Source organism: Tetrao urogallus, assembly GCF_951394365.1.
Source record: "Tetrao urogallus genome assembly, chromosome: 7".
Lineage (NCBI taxonomy): Eukaryota > Metazoa > Chordata > Aves > Galliformes > Phasianidae > Tetrao > Tetrao urogallus.
The window spans coordinates 11,362,023-11,386,435 of NC_136820.1; the positions used below are offsets into that span (position 1 = coordinate 11,362,023).

A 24,413-nucleotide genomic window follows, 5' to 3' on the forward strand; every position below is an offset into this window, starting at 1 on the left:
TCTGTAACAACATGCCTGTGTGACTTCAAAATCACTACAGGATAATGGTTTTGCTTACTTTCATACAAATATATAATCTTGTCTCTATTTTTTCAGGCGTGCTTGGCAGTGATGATGGACTATTTATTTGCAACGGACACTCTTCTATGAAAAGATCACAGTTCCAAAGAGCTTGAGCATTATTTCATCTTCTGAAACAGAATGGCAGGCTTCAAACGAGGATACGATGGAAAAATTGCAGGATTGTATGACTTGGATAAGACTTTGGGCAGAGGACATTTTGCTGTGGTCAAACTTGCTCGACATGTCTTTACAGGTGAAAAAGTAGCAGTAAAAGTAATTGACAAGACCAAACTGGATACTCTAGCTACTGGACATCTTTTTCAGGAAGTTAGATGCATGAAACTAGTGCAGCATCCCAATATTGTACGGCTGTATGAAGTGATTGACACCCAGACTAAGCTTTATCTCATCTTAGAACTAGGTGATGGAGGGGATATGTTTGATTACATCATGAAGCACGAAGAAGGCCTGAATGAGGATCTGGCAAAAAAGTACTTTGCTCAAATAGTCCACGCTATATCATACTGCCACAAACTGCATGTAGTTCACAGAGACTTAAAGCCAGAGAATGTGGTCTTCTTTGAAAAACAAGGACTTGTGAAATTAACTGATTTTGGCTTCAGCAACAAATTTCAGCCTGGAAAAAAACTCACCACGAGCTGTGGATCTCTCGCATATTCTGCTCCTGAAATTTTACTTGGGGATGAATATGATGCACCAGCAGTGGGTACGTCCTCTTTGAATTCAACAACTGATCTCAATGTGAAGCACCGTGATGTTGTACCACTCTGTTTTCTGTTTCAAGATAATGCCATATGTGGAAGCCAGCTAATTGGCAGGAAATGTTATCGTGCTGCTAAAGTTACAGATGACTTAGCATTGGAGCATCTCTATCTGAAAAAGTTATTGAAATTCTTTTAACGTGTGTGTGTTGTTTAAAAAACAAACAAACAAACAACGCCAAACTTTAACATTAATAGTAAGGTGAATGCAGTATATTGATGCAAACATACATTTGAACTTGCTTTGTTCAAGGACACTACCTCCTTTTCAGGAAAGTACCTGTTCTTAATTTCTTTTGTTTAAATCCCCCAAAGCTATTGATTATTTCTTGTTTAGTTTAGCCATCTTAGAATGACCCTGTGAGTCCATGCTGCGTAGGTGTTCTGCTGTTAGGTGGTAGGAATCCATTTTAGTATGTATGTACTTAGCTTGCAAATGAAACAAAAAATTAAGAGCAGCATTAACTCTTTATTACCTCTCTGCTCTTTTCTTGTCTGAGAACTGAAAGTAGGGAGTAAGTTCCCAGTTGATTCCCATTCTAAAAGATATGAGTATTAGCCATGTGTAAGTTGGTCTTCATGTTGCACCTGGCTGGCTTAGTGTGCTAGACTAATAAGGGAATTGTCTTACTATTCTTTTAGGCCTCTTGCATGTGATATTAGAAGTAGGCTTGTTTTTTTTAAATATAGACAATAGCAAATACTGTCATGTGGCCATATCTGTTAGCTGAAGTAGCATTAACCACATTAACCACACATTCAGATACATAACATTTCCAGTGACTTACAGTAGTTGCAATATTTCTTGTCCTTGTGTGCCTGTTATGTGATGCTTCTAGTCTCTTTAATACTGGTGAGGGTTGGGTACACCAGTGTGGCTGTATTTTGCTGTGCTTAACGTGTGGTAGTTTAAATTTTGAGACTTTCAACATGTCCAAGTCTTGCTAAGCTACCTGATGAAGGGTAAGATATTTCTGCACACTGTTGAACTACTATTCTTGCCTTTTAAAAAATATAAATGATTAGCTCTTTTTTTCTTTAGAGGAAGGGATAAATTGGACTGTGCAACCAGCAGGTGGGAACAGTGAGGACGGGGACTTGAGAGGAATGGGAGTTGCAAGATATGTTCTTGAAGGTCCGAACATCGGAGATGCTGCCTTTAAGTGGTCATCTCCAGGTTTCTGTTTGTGGCCTTAAGACTCTTCTTGCTGCGTTTCATATTCTGTGATAAGTAGTTTTTTTTCTTACTGCAGTTTTAAAACTTTGAAAAGTAGTGAATAAACAGTAACTGCAGTGGTGCTTCTTGGTGGCTGCACTTCACTCAGCATTAGAAGCAGACTTAAGCTTTGTTGGAATGTAAGCTAGCGCAGTACAAATATTACATGCAGCTCTTGTGAGGGTCACTTCTAGAAATGTCGCAGTGTAAATTCTGTGCAATGCTGTATTTTAGGACATTGCTAGAAATGGAGAAACACTGTTTGTCTGAGAGTCATCTTTTTGGGACTTGGCCTTGAGAGATGCCTTTCTATGTCTTGGAGAGTTTAAATCTGCCTTGAGTCCAAAATCTTTGAGCAGATAGTCTGAATTAAATGATATGTTAATAAAGCACACTTTGACCTCTTATTGTTTCAGTGTAAGAATGGTGACATCATAGAAAACAGTTCTTGCAGTAATTTATAAGCAGTTTGATCAAATGATAGCAGCAGAAGAAAATGATTGAATTGATTCATAGAGGAGGAGGTGTCTAGCAGTCTGGCTTACTGTGCACTGTTGTGATCAGCAGAAAAACTTAGCTGAAAATGAACTTTTTCTAGTGTAGTTTAAGGATGCTAGTTAATCTGTATGTCCCAGGATATTTAAATACATGCAGTGGTCAGTTTTTGCTTGCTCCCCAGAGTGCAGTGCCAGTTACTGGATCCTCTAAACTTGTCAGCAAATTGCAGGGCTTCTATTCTAACTTCTTTAGTGACAAAACCAAAGCACCGTACTACTTGCATTTATCTGACGTTGTCATATTTAAAAAAAAAAAAAAAAAAACTCAGTGCATGGGTTTTGTTGTGAGGCTTGTGACAAAATGGCATGTCCGATGTCTTAATCATATTAGAAAGACTGTAAGGGAAAAGACCATTTATGTTTTGTTGCTGCAAAGAGCTGAAATATTCAGGGCAAGCCTTTTACTAAGTTATATGCTTTAAAATTATGGAAAAGCTTGCTTTATGAAATGTAACTGTTTCAGCTAGCTTAGAGATTAATCTGTCCTTTGTGATGCTACTTAAAAGCTTTCACACTTGAAAAGAGACTACCTAATTTAGGTCTGTCATTTCCTTTTGTGTTGAAGGCCATAGTTAAAATGATGCAAGAAGAGCATTAGACAACGATCGTATGTTCTCAGGGCTTTTCAGAACCTGAGTTACGTAATGGAAGTTCTGTTGCTTGGAGTTCTCCGTGTTCTCACAACTTAAAATTTTGTTCTGGTCAGACTGTGGGACTGGGGCTGTTTATTTAGCATTATTGAGCACAGGCCTCTGAAATGGTACTGTGATACACAAGTAACGGTGATGAATTAGAGATGGGGCCTCCAGTGTAGCAGTCTGTCCTCGCAGCGGTGCAAAGGGAATAGTGGGAGCTGCTCATGAAGACATGACTAAGGATATTACTGTTACTCAAACTCAGTGCTGTTTGACCGGCAGCTTCGAGTCCGAATCCATTTTGCTGCCTTCTGTCAAGTTGCAGGAGCCAGCTGTGTTGCTTTCAGACCCACTTTGTCACTGCTGGAGGGATCTTGGGCTCTTCTGCTTTTTGGGTTTTTTTTCTGCATCAAGGATTTGCAAGGGCTTTATTTTATTTGCATTTGGTGCTGCTGGAGTGGGTGGCCATTCAAAGCTTCAGCCAGGTTTGCCCTGTGTTTGAGCACTGCTGAGCATGCAGATGACCTTATCTGACCTGCACGAAGCTCGTTCTGACGTTTCTGCCTGCATACAGCACTTTATTCACCATGTAAATGACTGATGTAAGCATCGTGGCCAGTGGCTATTTACAGTGACCTTTTACCTTATGAGAATGCTGAATATAAGATTTGACAGGCTTGGCCAAAGGGGAAAAAAATAGTACGATGTTTGTAAGCCATATATGGTGTTGAATTACCTTTTGAATTCTAGTAGGTTCAAAATTGGATTGCAGCCAAACACGATAGAAGTAAAACAGAGGTGAGGCAAATAATCCTTCAGCAGTTTTTTAATGACTGTTTTCTTTTCCAAAACTCCTTTTTAAATGTTACACTGCATCACTTTTGGGCAGTTGGGTGTATTACATGGTGAGTCTGAAGATTTGAGGGTGCAGAAAGCTAAAATAGCACGGTACGTAGCTGCTTCCAGCGTGTGGTTTTGCCCTTCCATTTTGCTTGCATCAGTGCAGAGCTACCCCTTCTTGTGTGCTACACTCTGTTGCGTGGCTGCCTATTTGATGAGCTGATCTGATGAGTTAATTTGACAGAAGGCTGTTAATTTTTCTACAGGCTTAACTTCTGCCAGGTTAGCAAACAGAGCTGTTTGCTCACTTAGTTTTGAGCTGGTGCTAAGGAAGTGATGGGAGCTTGCGGCTTGCACCAGTGTTCTGGGGGAAGGTGATAAGATGCGCCCTTTTTTGCAAGAAGCAGTTCAGGTTAGGACAGCTCAGCCTGGCTCGTTTGTCTTCACCTTCCATGCGAGAGAAGCTCATTTGGCTGAAAATGACAGTCATTCATCAAGTGGCATTAACAAAGAATATTGTATGGTCTGTGCCAGTATCCAAGTGAAAATACAGAGGGCAAGCTGTCGGGATAGACTTTGGTTACTAGCGTATCTGCTAAACCCTAACTTGAGTACAGAGATGCCTTTAGCATCCTGCCATGTTCACATGTGAACTGTTTTCACTATATTTCAAACTGCTGTGGAGAAAGTATTTATCATAATGGAATCCATATGCATGGGATAAGAAGCTTCACTTTGTGTGCCTTACGAACAACTACTCCAATTACTTACATTCAGCCATCAACTAATTTGGTAACACAGATCTGGCGGGACCTAAATAGACAGTTTTGGAAATGTGGTTAAGCAACAGAAACCAAAAGAGAAAGAATGCATTTCTAAGTGCAGGATTGACAAATCAGAGTAAAGAAGACTATTCTAGATTGAGGGCAGTGTTCAGTAAAAGTTGAAGGTGTGGGTTTTCTTGATTTGTTCATGAAGAGTGTCAACAGTTTGTCTATAATAGTTTCATGCAATCAGCAAAAGCCAGGCAATTATCTTGAGGGGAAAAGTAAGCAATAGTTGCCAAACTGAATGAAAATAGAAATGCTTTCCAAAGATAAGAATAGTTGCTGATGAGCATGTCTTAGTCAAATAAAGGAACATATAGAACAGACTGTTTCATCAGACAGATAAACTAATTATGAAAATAATTTGCTAAATGCCATTTGCTATTTTGCTCTTTTTTTTTTTTTTTTTTTTTAAGAGATAGGGGAAGGAAGAGATTTCTCTTAATTCTCTTGTCTGTGTGTTCTAATAGTCATTTTAATTGGATTTGCAGAGCTTTAAAGCAAGAACAGCCAATCCTGCGTGTAAATTCTGATGGTGTTGTCACTGATTGCAAAAGATCTCTGCCTCAGTCTTCTGCAAGGGAGAAGTGAATCCCATTTTACAAAAACTTTAGAAATGTTGTCACCAGACAGCAGCATCTCTGGCAAGTGGAGATGTCTGTATGCAAGCTTACTGGAAGTCATGGGATGCTAAAGAACAGAAAAAGGGTTCAATCACTCAAAGATCACATTTTTGGTAGCAATTCTATTTTGTTCTTTACTCATGCTCTTCAGATTTACAGCTGGCCCAGAGTCGTCATCATCATCCAGGCTTGTCAGCAGTGTGCATATAGTAGTGTACAACTACCTGTGATGCATACAAACATTGATACTGCTAACACAAGGTTACTCTATACTGTCTTGTTTCTGTTATTTTTTTTTTCAATGCCAGGGATGGCATCTTCTAAGCTTCTTGTCTGCAGAGGGTCGGTGTACTTATCTTCTGAAGCACAAACATATCACCAATGTAACACGCCCCCCCGAAGCACTGATCAGTATGAGACCAGCTTTTCTTTTTTACTGCGGTTATGCAGGTTTTCATTAAGTGCATAAAAATCTTCCTACAGTGTTTTCATACGGATTTGTACTCAAGCTGTGTTCTGGCTCTTCAGACAGTTGTGTGAAGTTTTCTACAAATTGGAGTTTTCATTGTTTTCCATAGTCTGTGCTGTGAAGAAAACAGGTATGAACCAGTAGCAAGCATCCTTGTCACCGGTACCCTTGTGAATTATGAGCCTGGACTTTACTCCTGAGCCCAGGGCAAGTTCCACTCCTAAATTCCTGTCCGAATGAAGTAGTTCAGGATGGGTGTTTGTGCCTACCTTGGAACAGCCTTAGATACTGCTCAGTTGCTGCCTTCAAGAATGCAAAGACATGGGTGATTTTTACATTAAAATTTCCACATTTAGCTCTGCACAGAAGAACTTGATGTTGAAAGAGACTCAACGTTCAGCATTCAGGCCTCATCTTCAGGAGGTCCCCTTGAAATCTGCTTTCTTCACAGTGCTTTGAAGAGGCTGTGGCAATGACATTCTCTTTAATATCTTCACACAGTGATTGGAATAATTGCCCGCGATGCTGCCAGTCGGGGCCCGTTTCCATCCTTCATTGATCCCATCTGTAGGTACCTTTGCAGTGGTAAAAACAAACGTACACATTCTTATCTCCATATAAGTTGTTTGTTTATTTTTCTTTTTTTTTTTTTTTTTTACTCTTGAGTTTAGTGGCTTGTCATGCAGGATAGTTGACATTCAGCTGTCTCTTACACACTTCTCACTGGAATGTTTACTCTAAAACCTGACTAAATGTATGTTTTCTGTAGAAAGATATGTCTTACCAACAGAAAAGCATATGCAGTGTGTATTGCTCAGCACTTCTACTTCTGCTAGGAGGAAAAATTACTTATTCCCATGAATTTCTCAAATAAACCCTTTTATTAATGGGACTCAGTTTATGTAGCTAAAGCAAATGTGTCTATTGCAAAAAGGAGTATAGATTTTTAGCTTATGATCACAAGTTATAAGTAGCACATATAAAATGTGATAAGTGTCTGAATTGCAAGGGCTGGCAAACATTTGGGCAAGCCTCTCATACTGAAGTTACCATGCCACAAAAATAAAGCTTTCTGAAATCCACAATTCTTGTCTTAGAATTAAGTGATGAACTCTAGAAGGCAATAAATGCCTAACGAGACGAAGCCCAGTTCAGCAGTTAAGCTGATGAATGTGGATACGGCTTGTGCTGCTTACAAACTTGAGCAGAACAGATGCTTGAGTGCCCTGTGTTGAAGGCAGGCATAGCACAGGCAGCTGGTGACGTCCTTTGGTTTCCATGGCAGTGACTTCATGTTATGTAAGGAAGTTGCGTATACACAGCCCTGGTTGTCATGGCTCTGGGAATCCTGCTCCAGCAGCCCTTTCCTGAGCAACAGTATTTAGTGGCTTTAAAAGCAATGAAATGTCCTCTGGTGCAGTTGGCTAGCTAATGCTTTTAGAGTCTAACCTCTCATTTTATTCAGGACACAACAGTGGTAACTTCAAGTCAGTAGCACTCAATGCAAATGATAAGATGCCTCTGAAGATCTTTGCTGTGCTTTTGAAAGAGTCAGCTTTTGGCTGCTGCAGCATAATGAGAGTACTGTGTGCTGCCTTTCAGTATACTAATAGGAAGCTTTACGTCTAAGTATGTTAAAGCATGCAGCACCCCGGGCCTAAATTCTTTTTTTGCAACAATTTTCTGGAGAGGGTAAATTGGATAACATTTGGAGAAGAGGGAAGTAAGCAAGCTTGATGAAGCTTTACTAAGAATAGTAGAAAAACTTTTAAGTTGTGTAAAAGATAAATGTTTGTATTGGCTCATCTGAAGTTGGGTTTCTGTAACCCTTCTCTTCCCTGTGTTCTTTGCTTAGGATTCTCAAGTCTGAAACTGGCACCTGAGTTCCAGGCTGTGAAAAGGAAATGTGAGCTGCAGACATACATTGATTCCTTGGTCCAAGCCAAGGAACTGTGCTTTCAAAAAACCCAGCTCATGTATTTGGTTAACTTATTGCAATATTGAAAAGTTCTGTCCAAAGCCTGATTACTTTTTCTTCAGGGGGTTCTTATTCTGCTTTCAGCTCCTTGCTGGTGCAGCCCTGTTGTGAACCAGCACCATTCTGTGGTTTCTAATTGCTTTTACGTGCATTTCTGCAACTTTCTGATAACGTATAAAAATAAGGTCTTTCAGCCTGGGCTTTTCCTCTGTGTTGACCCAAGTTAAGAACATATACGTTTTATAAAGAAGGCAACCTTTATGGTATGTGTTTTTTTGAAAGTGTGTGATATAAAAAAAAAAACAAACAAAACCAACAACAAGAACAAAACCCAAAAAACTCTGTACCTGAAAACTTGGAGTTAGTTTTCTTCCCCCTTCCCCCAGTTATTAGCTGGTCTAATAAGAGATGTTCTTTCCGGAAACCTTGCTGTGCTGAGATGCCAGGCCCTTATTTCACTGCTGCCACAACATCTTTCTAATCTGTACATATAGCTGCCTTGGCAGAGCTGATGCCTCTGACAAAGCAGAGCACTGGCTCTTGACTGAAGCTTTCACTCAGTTTTGATGTTTCCCTCCTTTTGCAAAAGCACAAGAACACTCTTGGAGCTGTAGGAGTAAGGATCGGGCTGCGTTGCCTGCTCTGCAAGTGGAAGTGGCCTCCCTGGCAGAAGGAACTGATCTGCTTTGGCTACACCTGCAGTGTGAGCAGAAATCGGCAGGGTACAGCGTAAGAAAGGACAGCATGTAGCAGTAAGTCTTCGCAGTGGCACTCAATCAGTTGAGTTCATCTCAATCTCCATCTTCCTTAGGATCCAGAGAATGGACGAGTTTTCTCATAATTATAGAAATACATAATAGAACAGCTCTGATTACTGCAACAGAAAGCAATAAGGCAGAGAACGTTTCTGTTGTGTGGGGAATTATGCTGGAAACAGACTCTGTAATAAAATAACCTCTAACTCTGAGCTTAGTAATGTCTCAAAGACAACCACTCCTCAAATTCTTAACTGCAGGTACTGTTTTGGAAACAGAGTTTTCCAAAATGTGATATGGTACTACACTAAGTGGGAGACCAAAAGTATCTCTCTAAAAGAAGAAAGCATTTCCATTCTTTCCTAAAGTTTGTGCTCTATGTTTTCTGAAGTTGACAGAAAAAATTTCATCTATGGATCTCCAATAGAAAAAAGCAGAGAACACATTTGTTGATTTTTTTTTTTTTTTTTTTTTTTTTTTTTTTCATTCTTGAATGGCTTAAGATGAATTATAAATGGCAGTATTTCTCAAAGATCAGATATGTGCTGAATCTTCTAAAATTTGATGGAATTTAATAATATTTGGGAATTGAATGCGTTAAAGATTTAGAGAACTTCAGTACTGAGTCAGGCTGAAAATGAAGAAAGGAAAACATTCAAACTTCATTGTGTGTTGGGATGGTAATGGGCTCACTTAACTTTAAAAGAGATACTTGCAGCTAAGATTTCTGGCCCTCAGTTGCAAGTGGCTTTAAGACGTAAAATAAAACTCTTGTAATATTGCAGAACATGCAGGAATTTCTTTTGTCTTTTCAGGAAACGTAAACGTAGGGAGATCTGCCAGTAAAAATCCCATTGTTCAGTTAAATCCAGTGTTAAGTTGTAATAACAAGATACTGCTATTACACTACTTTGCATGCAGCATTTGTCTGAATTCGTGGGATAGTTTGAAATCCCGTGGAATAGTCCAGTTCTTTACAAAGCGTTTCTGTGCTTCCCTTGCTATTGCAAGGTTTGTGTATTTCAAACAAACACATTTTGAAACTTAGTTCTACGTTTCCTGTTTTCTAGCAGTTTTTTTACCACTTCCTTCACACTTGAAATCGTCCTTTTTACACGGATGGTGACTTGACTTCACAGCAGAGGTACAACCCTGTGCTGGTTCAGATGGAGCGTTGAAGTTCAGCACGCTCATGCTATCAATACTATTATAGTTCTTGCTTTTCTTGAATAAACACCTGCCTGGTGCTGTTCTAGATGGGCAGAAGGAAGCTGTTGATGCGGTGAGGGGCTTAATGTGCTGAGTTTGGCTTAGGCCTTACAGGATCATCTCCCTCCACCTGCTGTTAGCACTCCTCATTATTGTGACTAATGATTACTGGGATCAAGTTTTTTAATAAGACCTATAGAACGTTGCCTGAAATACTGAGTGTCAGAAGACAGAATGAGATTGGCCAGCCTTCTATTTTTACAGTCAGAAAAGAATATGGATTAAACTTCTACATCAATCTGTTACTCAAGATCTGTAGTCTGAGCTCAGGTCGTTTCTGAATAGGACAAATGCTGCAGGAAGATTCACTAAATACATTGTCAGTGTTTCTTAGCAAAAGAATCAAAACCCTTAATCCTTTTCCAGATATGCACTCCAGATAGTGGGGCTCCAGCAACACGTATGCTTCCCATTGTGTCTCTGCCATGATAACAACGTGCAGTAGATCAGAAAGAGAACCTTACTGAAGATGTTGCCTCATTCTTCAAAGTGGTTGGCTGGTTTGGCTGTAGTTGCACGTAGTGTTTCAAAGAAATAACTGCATCTAGTTAAACTGATGCAGAGAACAGGCTAGGACATCTTATTGAAGAGACTGCCTATGGAGGGGCAGAACTCTTGAATACATGTTCTCAATACATCTGCAGCCATTCAGGCACTTGGCTCTGCTTCTGTAGCTGAGAGGAGATGCTTTCTATAATGTGATGCTGGGGAGTTTGTGAAGGTGACTTCAAGGTGGTGTTTGATGTGGCTTAAGGTCTGTGCAAAAATAAGGAGGGAACACATTAAGTCTTTCCATGTGGAGATGAGAATTATTTAGGCACGCTATTTCATTGCATTCTGGTTCCTGGTTATTAGTGTACTTTTGGATCTGCTTAAGCATGTCTGAGCTATTCCTGACAGCAGGAATTTTAGTAGCCATGAGTATAGATGCAATGACGTTCTTTGGCCACAGCTATAAAAATAAGTTGTGTGCAAAAGTTATGCAATTGCTTCTGCACGTGGCCACTTCTTGGCCACAATAGATGAGTGTCTGATGAGGCTAACAAAATATGTATTTGTTAGGAAAAAGCATAAGTTTTGTCTGTATTGTGTGAGAATGAGGTCACTGCTGACCCAGTGTCCTTCACTGAGAGCATAAAATACCTTAGATAATATGTCTGGATGAAGCAGAAAGTTTTAAGCACTGTTTTTTGTTCATAGTTTCTTTCATACACGCAGTGCCTTTTCAATAACACAGCACATCATACAGTGTACCAAAGACTGTAGGAGAGACTGTGAACATGAGGTGCAAAATACAGTAGCTAATGAAAGAGATACAAAATTCTCATACGTGATAAATGATTACTCTTATTTGTTAATGCAAATAGTATGCTAATGTATAAACTACACAAAATCATAGAATCTCCAAGGTTGGAAAAATCTTCCAAGATCACCCAGGCCAACCATCCGCCTCTCACCAGTATCTCCCACTAAACCACAGCTCTTGGTACAGCATCTGAACACTTATTTCTTTGCATATAGAGAATGAATTGAATTCTGCTTCTAGACTTCCTGATTCTTTACAAGTACCTGGATGTACGTGTTTTAATTTTCCAGAAGTTACTTAAGCAGTATTTATCATCACATATCCTTGCAAACCCAAATTTTAGAAAGAATGTATATATCCAATAAAAGCCAACCACACAGCTGATGCACAGTGTGCTGTGTCACTGTTCTGTGTGCTGAGCAGAGCATGGATTGGACGCTGCTGCCTAAAGGAGAGCACTGAGGGGTGCTCAGTATGTACTCACTGTGAGCTGAGCCGCTCGGAAGTCGGCTGGAGTTTCCTCTGTGTGGTTGTGTGGAACTTTAATTGTTGTCTCACTGCTATTTTTGTCCTCTTCTTGGGGCTTTTCTGATATTTTAAGCTCGGTTTCTTGGAATCGTCTGTTCTAGCTTTTTGCCTGCTCATTTTTAATTTATGGTTTAATTATTCCACTTTCCTCTTCAGTATTTTTTGTCTTGGCTTAAGCTTAGCCAGTGTAATTTTATTACGGCAAACATAATTTATCTGTAATTACGGAGCTCTGTGGTGCCTCCTGAAACGCTTCCTGCTGGAAGGAGACACCGAGCATTTTATTGGGAGGCACTGAACGGAATACTGACAACACAACATAGATTGTATTGTAAAATCGATTCCTTAGCGAAGGGTAGGAATCGAGGAAGGGCACTGACATGCAGAAGATGGCAGCTAATAGAAATGCGTGATGGTACACATTCCGTGTGCCTGCAGAAATGAGGTTTTGATACCTGTTGCTTGGTGGGAGATGGGTAACGCACCAGAGATTTCTGGCTCCTTTCAGACTAAGCAGGAAGATGCAAGCACCTTTACAATAGTCAAGGTATACCTTCAGGTAAAGTTGCCTCTGCCTTGTGAGGCTTTTTTTCAGTCTCAGCATTCCAAACCGTGCAGCTTTCTGGCATCGGGCTGGTGAAGCAGTAAAGCCCTTGCTGACTTTGCAGTGTGATCAATGAAGTTGAATTTGCAGGTCTCCATGGCTCGGTGTGCTGGCCTCCAAGTGCTGGGCACATACAGGATCGAGGCCCTAAAGTAGCATAACAGAAATCAAATAATTGTTGGAGTTAATAGCATACACTTAGTACAAATTAGAGCTCTGAAGAAAATTACCCTGTAGCGTCTTTTTCTCTCTCAGCTAAACCATACGAAGAATGTGTTGTAACTACCCAAATGAATAATTGTGCTAGGGATGAATGTGTGATTTACATTCTTAAACAAAACCGTAGCCATCCCTCAGCTTTAAATGCACATCAAGTATTTGTGCAGGCCGCACAGAGCCAGCTGCAGTTGGGCAGCTAGCAGCGCGGTTCCCTCCCAGCTCCTCCAGGACAGAGCTGTGTGCTCTGCTTCCCACGGCTGCTGCCAGCTGCTCTTCCCTCAGGAGCTTTCTGCCTCTTCCCTTACCTCGGATCTGCTGCTTGCTTCTTTTACTGGGTGCAGATCTCTGAAATGCTGGGGTCTGAGGCCCAAAACTGCTGCTGGAATTCCCATAGTGTGAAGTGACATCTGAAGTTGAAGAGCATTCTAAATATACAGTGTACATTTGATTGACTATTTTTTTGTTGCTTAAACTTTTCAAACTCTACATTTCCTGTATTGAATGCATTGCGATACCTGAAATGCTTTTTTTCTAGGCAAATTTTATGAAGAACTGAAGTAAATTTTAGCCTTTCCAGTAAGTAGAAACCAACAAAAGCACTTCATACCTAGAAGTGCTTCTTTTTCATCCTTGGTTTGTCATTTCATTGGGGACCAAGGAAATTGGTAAACACTTTTGGAATTAAACAAAAGAAGAATTGGATGGAAACAAGAAAATTTGCATAGCCTAGTAGAGATAGCTGTTAACTTCATTACATGTTCAATAGATATCTAAAACCAACCAGGCAAGCAAGACAACTGGAACACACACGTCTTAATGATTGGTCCTTAATGTGTAAGACAACAGCTTTACAGAGAGAATTTAATTCATTACTTAGCATTAACAAATAACATTTTTAAAGTCACTGCTCCTGAAGGAAAAACAAATATCTGATTCATTGTCGTAAGTGGCTTTTAGAATTTCTTACTGCGTAGGGTAACGGATAAGATGGAGAACAGTTTGCACTAGTCTGTTAGAAAGGGATGTGCTTTGAATACACATCTCTCTTAATAATCTGTGCCTACCTATGAAGGAAAGCGTAATAAACTCTTATCTTCTGAGTGACCGGATTATCTTCAGCTTTAAATGATGTTTTGCTGTCAAAGATGTGATGTCTCAATACTTTTCATCTTTGAGGTATTGAATTCTGATTTTTTTTCCCCCCCTCATAAGCTATAAAAACTGTCAGTCTGGAACTGCTGTATTTCAGAGGAATTGCAAACTCTGTAAGTAATGCTGATAATCGAGAGTACAGTAGTAAACTCAGGATGCATCTCAGTAATACATCAGTTTTGATGGTAATAATGTCTACTTTTTCAGCCATTACTTTAAAGCATGAATTATATATTTACAGATATATGGAGTTTGGGGGTCATCCTCTTTATGTTGGTGTGTGGACAACCACCATTTCAAGAAGCAAATGACAGCGAAACTCTGACTATGATAATGGACTGCAAATACACGGTGCCACCTCACGTGTCCAAAGAATGTAAAGAGTAAGTAGAGTACCCAAGAATTGAAAGCACTCATAGAAGTGGATTTTCACTGTCTCTGAGAGTCCTCATGCAGTTTATTAGCGTGGAAATATTCTTTGCTAGCTACTTGTGTTCTTCCTTAGTTCTTAGTATTTCCTCATGTCGACTGAGTATCTTGGGCAGCAGTATAGCATCTTTTTATTTCCTATACTTATTCTTAGAAAAGGTTACTCCTATGATTTTTTTTGCCAGTAGGCTTTTCCAGCATTTGTGAAATTGTGTCTTTATTCATCTGTCATCCATTTTATAAATGATCAGAGAAGATGCTCAGGGCTTGACTGGATTTGGCCACTGTTCTTGCTGGGCAAATTGCAAAGTGTTGCTCGGAGTACGTTGTGGCAGGAGTGAAAAAAGTAATGGTCTCTCTAGATTGCAGTTTGGAATACAAGGTGGCAAAGCCTAAGAATATCACAGCAAGCTTTGCTTATCTCCTACTGAAATGGAAGCTCCAACATTCTAGGCAATCACAGGAGAAAAATCATCTATCTGCAAAATGCCATATGCTGCTTGAAAATCATGACTCATGTTGATGTGATGCTTTTCTGCAGTATTCACTGCTGCTTTTTTATTTTTTATATGTTCCAATATTGGCCCATACAGTAAAGATCAATTAATGACATCATCAGTTCTTTTACTATATGTCAGAGCCATAAGACTAGAGGAACATCTAAGATTCTGTTCCTTGACAGAGAAGGAAATTTGTTATAACTGTGGTCAAAATGACCGTTACTCTCTTAACCTGTGCAGTCCAGGAATGCATAACACAACATGGTAACGAGTTTTCATGTCTTATAGTGTCTAGTATTTCTGGTATGGAAAAGCTCCTATCAGGGCTCTCAGCAACTTGAAGAGATTTACAAACGAGAAGAAGTTTAAAATACCAGATGGGAAGAGTTTGAAAGCTCTTATTAGTGAATTCTGTCAGAAAGGATCATAGAGTGGCCTGGGTTGAAAAGGACCACAAAGATCATTGAGTTTCAACCCCCCTGCTATGTGCAGGTTCACCAGCCACCAGACCAGGCTGCCCAGAGCCACATCCAGCCTGGCCTCCAGTGAATCTTATGAGATGTTGCACGTGTTGCTTGGGCCATGAAATTTCCTATTTTTTGGATTCTTTTGCTTAATATACTGGCTAATGCTAATCTTCTTAAAGGCCCAAGTAGATCTGCTTTCTGCATGTGGCACTCTGTGATGTATTGCCAGTTACCTAAGTGTTCTGAAGGTTAGGTTTACTCAGGGAAATGGCTCTGAAACTGCCTAAACCATCTGCTTTAAGTGAAAACATTCTTGATGTTTTGGGATGCATAAGAAAGCCTGAAGCAGGAGGGCACTTGTGGTGCATTTATGGTGCACTTTACTACCTTACTGCTGGTGTTTTACTAGGGCATTAAAAAGAGTCAGATGAATTGCATAGTTAGTTCTGTGTGTGTTCAAATAGTAATACAAGTGACATCTCACCTGGATAACTTCCCAGTAGAGACAGAGTTCACGGAGGTGACAGTCATCTTTTCCTGCTTACTTTAGGAATCTATGCACTGCCCTACCAGCACTTGCAAACGTTCAGCGTCAACCTGTTAGTATGTTTGTTACTTCATCCTAGATGTTGTTTTTAAGGGTGGAAGAGGTCACTGTCTTTTCACAGATGCAGAAGAATTAAATGTCTTACAGGCGATCTCAGAATAGAACATTTCTGCTTATTTTGCCACTCCACAATCTTGTTGACAGCAGCAATAGTAGGAAATTATATTTCTATTATTGTACAGACCAGCCTGTAGGCCATCTGTCACAGCTGCCATACAAACATTAAAAAAAACAAACAACAGCAAATCAGATGTTAGGAATCTAAGCATTGCAAATGAAAACTGTAGTGCTTATGGTATTTGTAGTTTTAAATAAATAAATAGTTTCAGCTCAGCAATATTTGGAACTTGTTTGAGAATAATTTCTTACCACACTGCTTACATAGAGACTTCCGAGGACCTATTTGGGCTGACAGCAAAGTTCTTTCCAGTGCTGCTGTTAGAATGGTTGTCTTTTAAACATGCAAGTGCATTTTGTTTAGATCTGTTTTTTGTTTGCAGTCTGATTACACGGATGTTGCAGAGAGATCCGAAGCGAAGGGCATCTTTGGAAGAGATTGAGAACCATGCGTGGCTCCAAGGAGTTGACCCTTCCCCTGCAACAAAGTACAACATTCCTCTTGTGTCATACAAAAATCTGTCCGAGGAGGAACACAACAGCATAATACAGCGCATGGTTCTTGGTGACATTGCAGACCGAGATACTATAGTGGAGTAAGTTCTCTGTCTCCTACATGAAGTGCATTTTGTGTCACCGTACGAGATGCAACACTGGTGACCTGGGTGTTTCAGTGTTGAAATGTCAAGCCATTCAGTTATCAAACGAAGTGTTACAATCTTGCTCTCTGAGAGCATTCTAGGATGAGAAGTACTGACATGGATCCAGTTTTAGGCAAAACTTCAAGGAGGTGTTTTGGAACAGTGTTCGTTTCCTGCAACACTTTGCAATCTTAAGCAAATTTGCTTTGAAATCCATGCTTTGACTTGTGCTACCTATCCATACTAGTTATGCCTGTCTGCATGCATATGTAGAGGTGATAAATTCTAACATTTTTCCTTCAGTATGCTGGCATATACATGGATCTTTGTAATTCAAAGTACTATTTCTTATGTCTGTGTAATGCAAAATCATCATTGCCACTGAGTGAGCATACTAGAAAGCCGCATAGTTTCTTCTAACAGATTAAAAACCCCAACTCTTCACAATATTCAATGCATTGAAAGAGGGTGTAGCTGTTTTTTTCTATTTGTTCATGTTTGACCTGGAAAAAACTCTTAAGACCTTAACATTGGGGGGAGGGGGAGAAAAATAAAAGAGATAACAAACAGCAGGGTCACTACTTACGTTTTTAGCTGCTGGTGTCCTTTAGGTTGGGATTAGGAGTATAATGTTATTGTGAAGTTAACGTGACAGCTGTAAGATAATGGAAGTTTTTCATCTGGTTGCTACATAAATGAGTGTTGGAACATTGTGTATATGCCAATGGGAAAGCCTGCTGCTGGTGCATAACATTAACAAAATACAGTTTTATTCTTTCAAGTACGGTCAGCAAAGGAAGAATTAATTTCTTTTTGAATGGCACTCTAAAAATATTCTCATTCACCTAAAGTGAACTGATTAGACCTGTTGGCTCTTTATTTTTAGGAAGACCAAGACAGTTGTCAGGGTATCAGAAAGACACAGTTGTGTTTGCCAGGTGCTGTGCCTAAGAAATACAGCAAGATGTGCAAACTGCGTGTCCAGTTCTTAGAAGCCACTGATGTACGGTTTGTTTCTTGTTCTGTTGTTTCCCTAGGGCACTGGAAACTAACAAATACAATCACATCACTGCTACGTACTTCTTACTGGCTGAGAGGATTCTGCGAGAAAAACAGGAGAAAGAAATTCAGGCCAGATCTGCAAGCCCTAGCAACATCAAAGCGCAGTTCAGGTAAGAATTAGAGAAGGTAAATTTTTTTCTTCTTTTTTAAATTTAGTGTCTTATTGAATTGTTCAAGTACTACTTTTATAAAGCTGTGATGTGCTTATTTACTGCCAGTTTTAAGTGGGTTCAAATAAAGTGCTGTGGACAATTGAGAAGCTGTTCACGAATTAGTTACCAATATTCTCAATTTCTACTGTTTTTAGAAGATGGGTAAAGAATTTGAAGTCTGTATATGAAGGAATACCTGCTGGGAACAGACGTGTGCGTTGACCATCAGGTCCTCATAGAAAGTTTGTGCAATATCCTTGGGAGAAAAAAATCAGTTGCATTGTCCTTAAATGTGATGGGGAGTTACTTAGAGATGAGAAATTACTTGAAGTTGACGTTAAGGAGTAGTTGTTAGCTTTTGGTTCTGTACATCAGGATTAGAGCAAACTTCTTCAGGTTGTTCTGTTCTTTTTAATACAGTTAGTTTGATATGGCTGTTATGTAAGAAAAATGGTTGAAAACTTCAGTCATCCATTTAAAATTACTGCCATAGAATTCTTAGTTTGACAAAAAGCACCTTGGAGTTTTCAAAGCTTCAGTTTGTTGACAGGCAGTAAAGCAAAGGGAGGAGAGGAGAATTGTGCCATGTAATTAGTACTGATGTGTTCAGCCAGTCCACTTGCTGTGCAGGCCACTATCACAGCATCACATTTCCAGTTACAGAAGCATATGCTTATGTTGTGAGTAGTTTCCAGTTGCACATTGATTCTGGGGCATATGAGTTTTGAGCAGTTATGTTTCTTAAATGCTTTCTTTTTAGTTTGCTGAGTAAGTGTTAGAATACAACAAGAAGCCTTCTGCTGTTAAGAAAAATCATTACTGGCCCATCTTGACAATCTTTCCAGTGAAGATGGAGGTGGTACTGAGGCTTTTCCATTAATTTCTGCCCTCTGATCTCCAGTCTTTTCAGAAAGTTGCCCTATGACTTAGGTAAAATGTTACTGATAATCACTGTTAGCAATAATAGCAGTTGTTGGTAGCTAATCTCTTAGTGAGAGAAGAACACGAAATGCTTCAGTTGCTACTGTCCTTCAGGTTTGTTAATGTAGCAAGGAAAAGACAAGACTGGTCATTCATGCTAGAGGGCTTTTTGTGCAACTTTTCTTGCAATGAAAGTCATATAAGAGTGGCAGAAGAGCATGAATACTGTGATTCCCTTCTGCTGCATATCTATATTTTACTTGGACTAATTGATAGAAGGTACTATCATCTCAAATACAATCTTAACAAAAAAAAAACAAAAGGAGTGCTTGTTACAAATTAAAGGTAAGCGCAGTGGAAAACAGGTTCTAGATGCATCATCTGCCTTGATTGTGACCTTGGATTTAGGCTGAAACTTTTAGGACTGAGATGAATCACTTCTGAATATCCTTCCATCTACCTGAATAACAAGTTGTTTTAGAATCTTACAGTGGCTATTATCAGAATCTTTGTTGTCTGGAGATTGTGTGCTAGATTACACTGAAATCTAGTTGCTGCACAGAAGGGTCATCTCTCTCTGTCTGCTCACATAAGAAACATTATCTGATGTGGCATGGTGACAAGTGCTTTAGAAGAATTATTGCTGCAAGTACAGGTTTTAATCTACAGAAACTTAACTGGTCTAAGGCTCGGTGTTACAGAGCTTACCTCTTTTCAAGGTCACGACTATATGCCTTGTGCTCTGCACTTCTCTCTTTCCTCTTACGTCCATCAATCTCTTTTACAAGAAATTCAATTAGAACATCAAATGTGTCTTATAGTAAGTATAAGCTGTAAAACCTATAAACTGTAAATTAGAGGAAAGCTTTGGAGTTCAAATGAGTTCTAAACCTACAAAGTCTGCTTTTAAATTGTTTTTTTCATTGTATCAGTATCACTTTTTCTGTAAAACAGCTGCTCCAGTTAGATGAGGAACTGGGACACATAGATTTATTGAATCTGAATCTTGGTATGATTTTATAATGTTGAATAGAGTAGTTAAAGTCTGCGTTAATAGCGTGAATTTTCTTTGCATGACAAGCAGATCCACAGTAATTGATGAACTCTTGCCATTAATAATTCCAGGTAGCATTCAAGTTACTTCTTTTCTCCATGGTGGTTCTAAATGGAAAGTATCTAGAGTGATCTTATGGAAAGGACAACGGTGATGCATTAATTTCATTTTGAGAGTTTAGAAGATGTAAAAGTTAAACATGAATAACTCACAATTTGGAGTTTTCCTTCTGGCCCACTCACCTTGGACCTACTGGACACAATGTGGAGGAAGACAGGGAGGTAAACGTGGGCTACTATGTGAGATACACATAGTATTGGAGGCTTGCTGATGTGACTTCCATCTACAAGAAGGGCTGTAAGGAGGATCTGGGGAACCACAGGCCTGTCAGCATGATCTTGGTACCAGGGAAAGTTACAGAACAGATCAGCTTGGGTGAGATCACACGACATGCGCGTGGCATCCCGGGGATCGGGCCCAGCCAGCACGGGTTCATGAAAGGCAGGTTGTGTTTGACCAACCTCAGCTCCATCTACAACTGGGTGACCAGCCTGGTGGATGAGGGGAATGTTGAGCAAGTACAGTTCTAACACAGATGCATCTATTAACTCTAAACACTTGAACACAATGAGAATAGCTGGTGGTCACCCTGATCTGAAACTTTTCTGCTTCCTCTCTGCTTTCCAGCCATACTTTGTTTCTTACTTGGGCTGGAGAGTTTTGCAGCCCCTTCTGGTGGCATGCCCAAAGTAAGATTGGCAGTATCTTGTAATGTCATCCATACTCAAGCAGAAGTCTCTTTCCACTGCTTCTCGTGCGTTGTGCTAGATTATGTTAGCTAATGTAAAATCACATGATGAGGAAACTCTTTTAACTTCAAGATAACTTTTTGAGAAGATAGAAGAAAACTCTTACTCTGTACAAGGAATGTGGAGCTTATGCGCAGTCACTGTCAAGGTGGTGAGTTCTTTTGGATCAGTCTTCAAAATACAGGCAGAGAGGAAGGACTGTCAGTCTTTGTTCTTAATTTATTGTGTAAGTGATGGGAAAATTACAGTGTATCTCCCAAATATAAAGTAAAATATAAACCGTTAGTCACCAGCCGCTGATGGTAAACCTGATTTACTCTCAACTGTCACTTCAGTTCGTTTTGAGACACTCATACAGTTTGAACTTTGATTATGCTAGTTTATTAAGCAATCTGAATTTATGGAACTGCAGTATTCCTGTTGTTGAGGTAAGGTCAAATAAATGTGTATGACCTTGATGCATATGTTTGAAATTAAAGGTGATTATTGTGGAACAGAGCTTAGTCTCAGTGAAACTTACTTAAATAGGAGAATGTTCCTTCTGACTTTGCTTTTCAGCTTCATTTGTGTTGATTTTAACCTGATTTTTGTAGTAAGAGTACTGTGGAAAAAAGTAACAAAAGATTCAGAATATTCTAAACCACTTTTACTCATCTTGTACCTGAACCTTCTTGCATCTCTCCTCCGTGGCACTGGTGTTTCTATGCCTCCTTCAGATTACTGGAAAGGCAGTTATTTAAAGCTTTGTATTGCTTACCTCATTTTCTGAGTAGTGAATTTTTTTAAGATTCCTTTTGACAGAAAACAACAACATTTCTAAACGATGCTTTTGTAAATATGACATTCCTTTCAAGTAACAGCATTTCCAAAGGAATGCACATCTTGAGAACGTTTTTTCTCAGTTACTCAGTACTGCCCTTTACAAATACACAACTCAGGCAATCTTTGTGGCAGTTCTTAAGCTCCTCTTGTATAGGTCTCAAACTTGCTTGTGTGTTTTGAGATGGTCACCAAGATGTGACTTTTATCTTTTGTACTTCTGTAGGCAATCATGGCCAACAAAAATCGATGTACCCCAGGATCTGGAGGATGACCTTACAGCTTCTCCTCTCTCCCATGCAACTGTTCCTCAGTCTCCAGCTCGCACGGCAGAAAACATTCTCAATGGACACAGAAGCAAGGCTGCTGGTGAGTCAGCAAAGAAAGAAGAGATCCCTGAGTTAGCAGGGCCGGCACTCTCGGTAGTTCCATCAGTGAGCTTAAAACCCACTACGAGCGGCCGGAAGTGCTTGTTCAGAGTAGAAGAAGATGAAGAGGAGGATGAAGAGGACAAGAAGCCTATTTCTCTTTCTACTCAAGTTGTTCTGCGCCGTAAGCCTTCAGTTACAAACCGACTGACTTCACGAAAGAGCGCCCCAGTCCTCAATCAGATCTTTGAGGAAGGAGAGTCGGATGATGAGTTTGACATGGACGAGAACTTACCCCCAAAGCTCAGCAGGTTAAAAATGAACATTGCTTCGCCTAGCACGGTGCACAAGCGCTACCACAGGAGGAAAAGCCAGGGCCGTGGCTCTAGTTGCAGTAGCTCAGAAACAAGTGACGATGACTCGGAAAGCAGGAGGCGCCTCGATAAGGATAGTGGGTTTACTTACTCGTGGCACAGGCGGGATAGCAGCGAGGGGCCGCCTGGCAGCCAAGGAGACGGTGGTGGACAAAGCAAACCAAGTAACGCGAATGGAGGAGTGGACAAAACGAGCCCAGGTGGTGATAGCAAAGGTGGGGGAAGTCCCTCCAGCAACTCCAGCGGCAGCACCAACAACACTTCAGGCTCCACTCGTCGATGCGCCGGATCTGGAAACTCAATGCAGTTATCATCTAGAAGTGCAGGGGAACTGGTCGAAAGCCTGAAGTTAATGAGCCTTTGCCTGGGTTCACAGATTCACGGCAGCACTAAATACATTATTGATCCTCAAAACAATCTGACATTCTCCAGTGTAAAAGTACAGGAGAAATCATCGTGGAAAATGTGTATAAGTTCCAGTGGAAGTGCCAACCAGGCTTCTTCGTTGGGCAGCCTAAAGTTCTTTTCTGACCAGATATCAGACACGGCAAATGAATTGGAACGGCTAAAGAACAGGAACTTGAAAAATAACGTGCTACAACTACCTCTCTGTGAAAAGACGATATCTGTGAATATTCAGCGGAACCCAAAGGAGGGCCTGCTGTGTACCTCCAGTCAGACCAGTTGTTGTCATGTCATTTGACAGCAGCCTGACTTTAATAGCTTGATCTATTTGACCGCATCTTTCTTCCTGTTCAGAGCTGTGAACGCCTTGTCACTGAACCCCCTTTTGTTGTCTTAAGATTTTTAAGTGGGCTTTGAGCAGTTATTTATTACGTTTTAATTTTGTGTTTGCTTGATGATATGACAATGCATGGTCTTTGCATGCTGCTAGCCATTATATTTTTTTTCGACGAAACAGAATATTTTGTTGTGTAGTTTTTACATTTATAATTTTACTATGGAAGATCTGGATTAAATTAAAATGACTATCTGGATCCTAATGTAAATGGAGCACTTAGAAGTTTCATGTTCTGCACTTAAACTAGAGAGAGAGGAGCTTTTGTTCACTTGTGAAATGTTAATTCTTGTTCTGACCTTCTGTGATATCTAAAATCTGTGATATGTGGCATACTTCTATGTGTCTGAAACAGAACCAAAGCAATAATGTTTTGATGCTGAAAACTCTTCAGGGAGCTTTCAGATGTTCCAAGGCTTGTACAAAGCAAAGATGCACTGAAAATTAGCGATCTTGAAATATGAGTTTAAACCCATACCTATTTGTCTTAAGTTATGAAGTGGATAAAGTTGTGGCTCAAAAATCAGAGTGAAAAGATCTCGTTTTGCTAGAGGCAGTTGCCTTGCATTGTTGGGTTGGGTTGGGTTTTTTTGTTTTGTTTTAAAGAAGCAAGTAGATTTGTAAGGCAGCTTTTTTCCCATAGAAATATGTTAATATTACAAGCAGACAATCTTTTTTAATATAACAGAGGTAAATTATTAAGCCTACTTCTGAGGTTTTACGTGCTAACTGAAAATAAACTATTTGTATGAATTACTTTCATTATTAGTATATCATGACACTTAACATTTTAGGTTTTTACCTTGTGAGCCTTCCTCCCTGTTCTCTCCCAGCCTCCTGGAGATTTCAAAAGGCAATAAGGGATGGAAAACCTTTAATTGGATTCAAGTTGACGTAGTTCCTGTCACTTACGTTTTTCTCATTATCAAATCAGGCTCTTGTACGACTTAAAGTACTGCTGTTTGCCCATACGCACGCCCCTTATTTTCCCTGTTACATGCTTTTTGTCAATATTGGTGAAAATAGCATATAGGAAAGTATTTATTTTACAACTATTTGCCTTTCTGTTGGGTTTCTCATAGCCACAGCGAGGTCTTGTTTTAGAGTATTTGTGTACCAGTGGGTGCATTTGACAAGAGAAGTGGAATTTACTTGTGGAATTTTATTATCTAGATAAAAATATATTGCGGATTCCTGGTTTGGGGAAGGGCGAGAATGTTTTATTTTTTCATGCTGTGCACTGGGTCTTCTGAGCAATGCTAATCAAACCGGTGGTGTTATGTAGCAGCGCCCTGGCCAGACGTTGGATGTCTGAGAGGAGTTTACACTGTTGAGCATCTTGTCACGTTGCAGAATGGCCAATACAATGTATTTCATGTCTGCTGTAGAGTGAGTAGAGCACCAAAGAACTGCGTTACACTTGGTTGTAATTTCTACAGTTGATGACAGCTCTTCTCAGTTAGTAAAAGAC

General features: G+C 39.9%; 1 protein-coding gene across 1 annotated transcript; it reads left to right on the forward strand.

Annotated features, from left to right (window-relative positions):
* Window positions 1-201: 201 nt before the first annotated feature.
* SNRK (SNF related kinase) lies at window positions 202-22,846 on the forward strand (the record flags this gene model as incomplete). The annotated part of the gene is made up of 5 exons (XM_079538569.1): window positions 202-790; window positions 14,065-14,206; window positions 16,327-16,539; window positions 17,622-17,756; window positions 21,628-22,846. 5 exons carry the CDS (start codon window positions 202-204, stop codon window positions 22,844-22,846), a joined length of 2,298 nt encoding a protein of 765 aa, XP_079394695.1.
* Window positions 22,847-24,413: the final 1,567 nt, after the last annotated feature.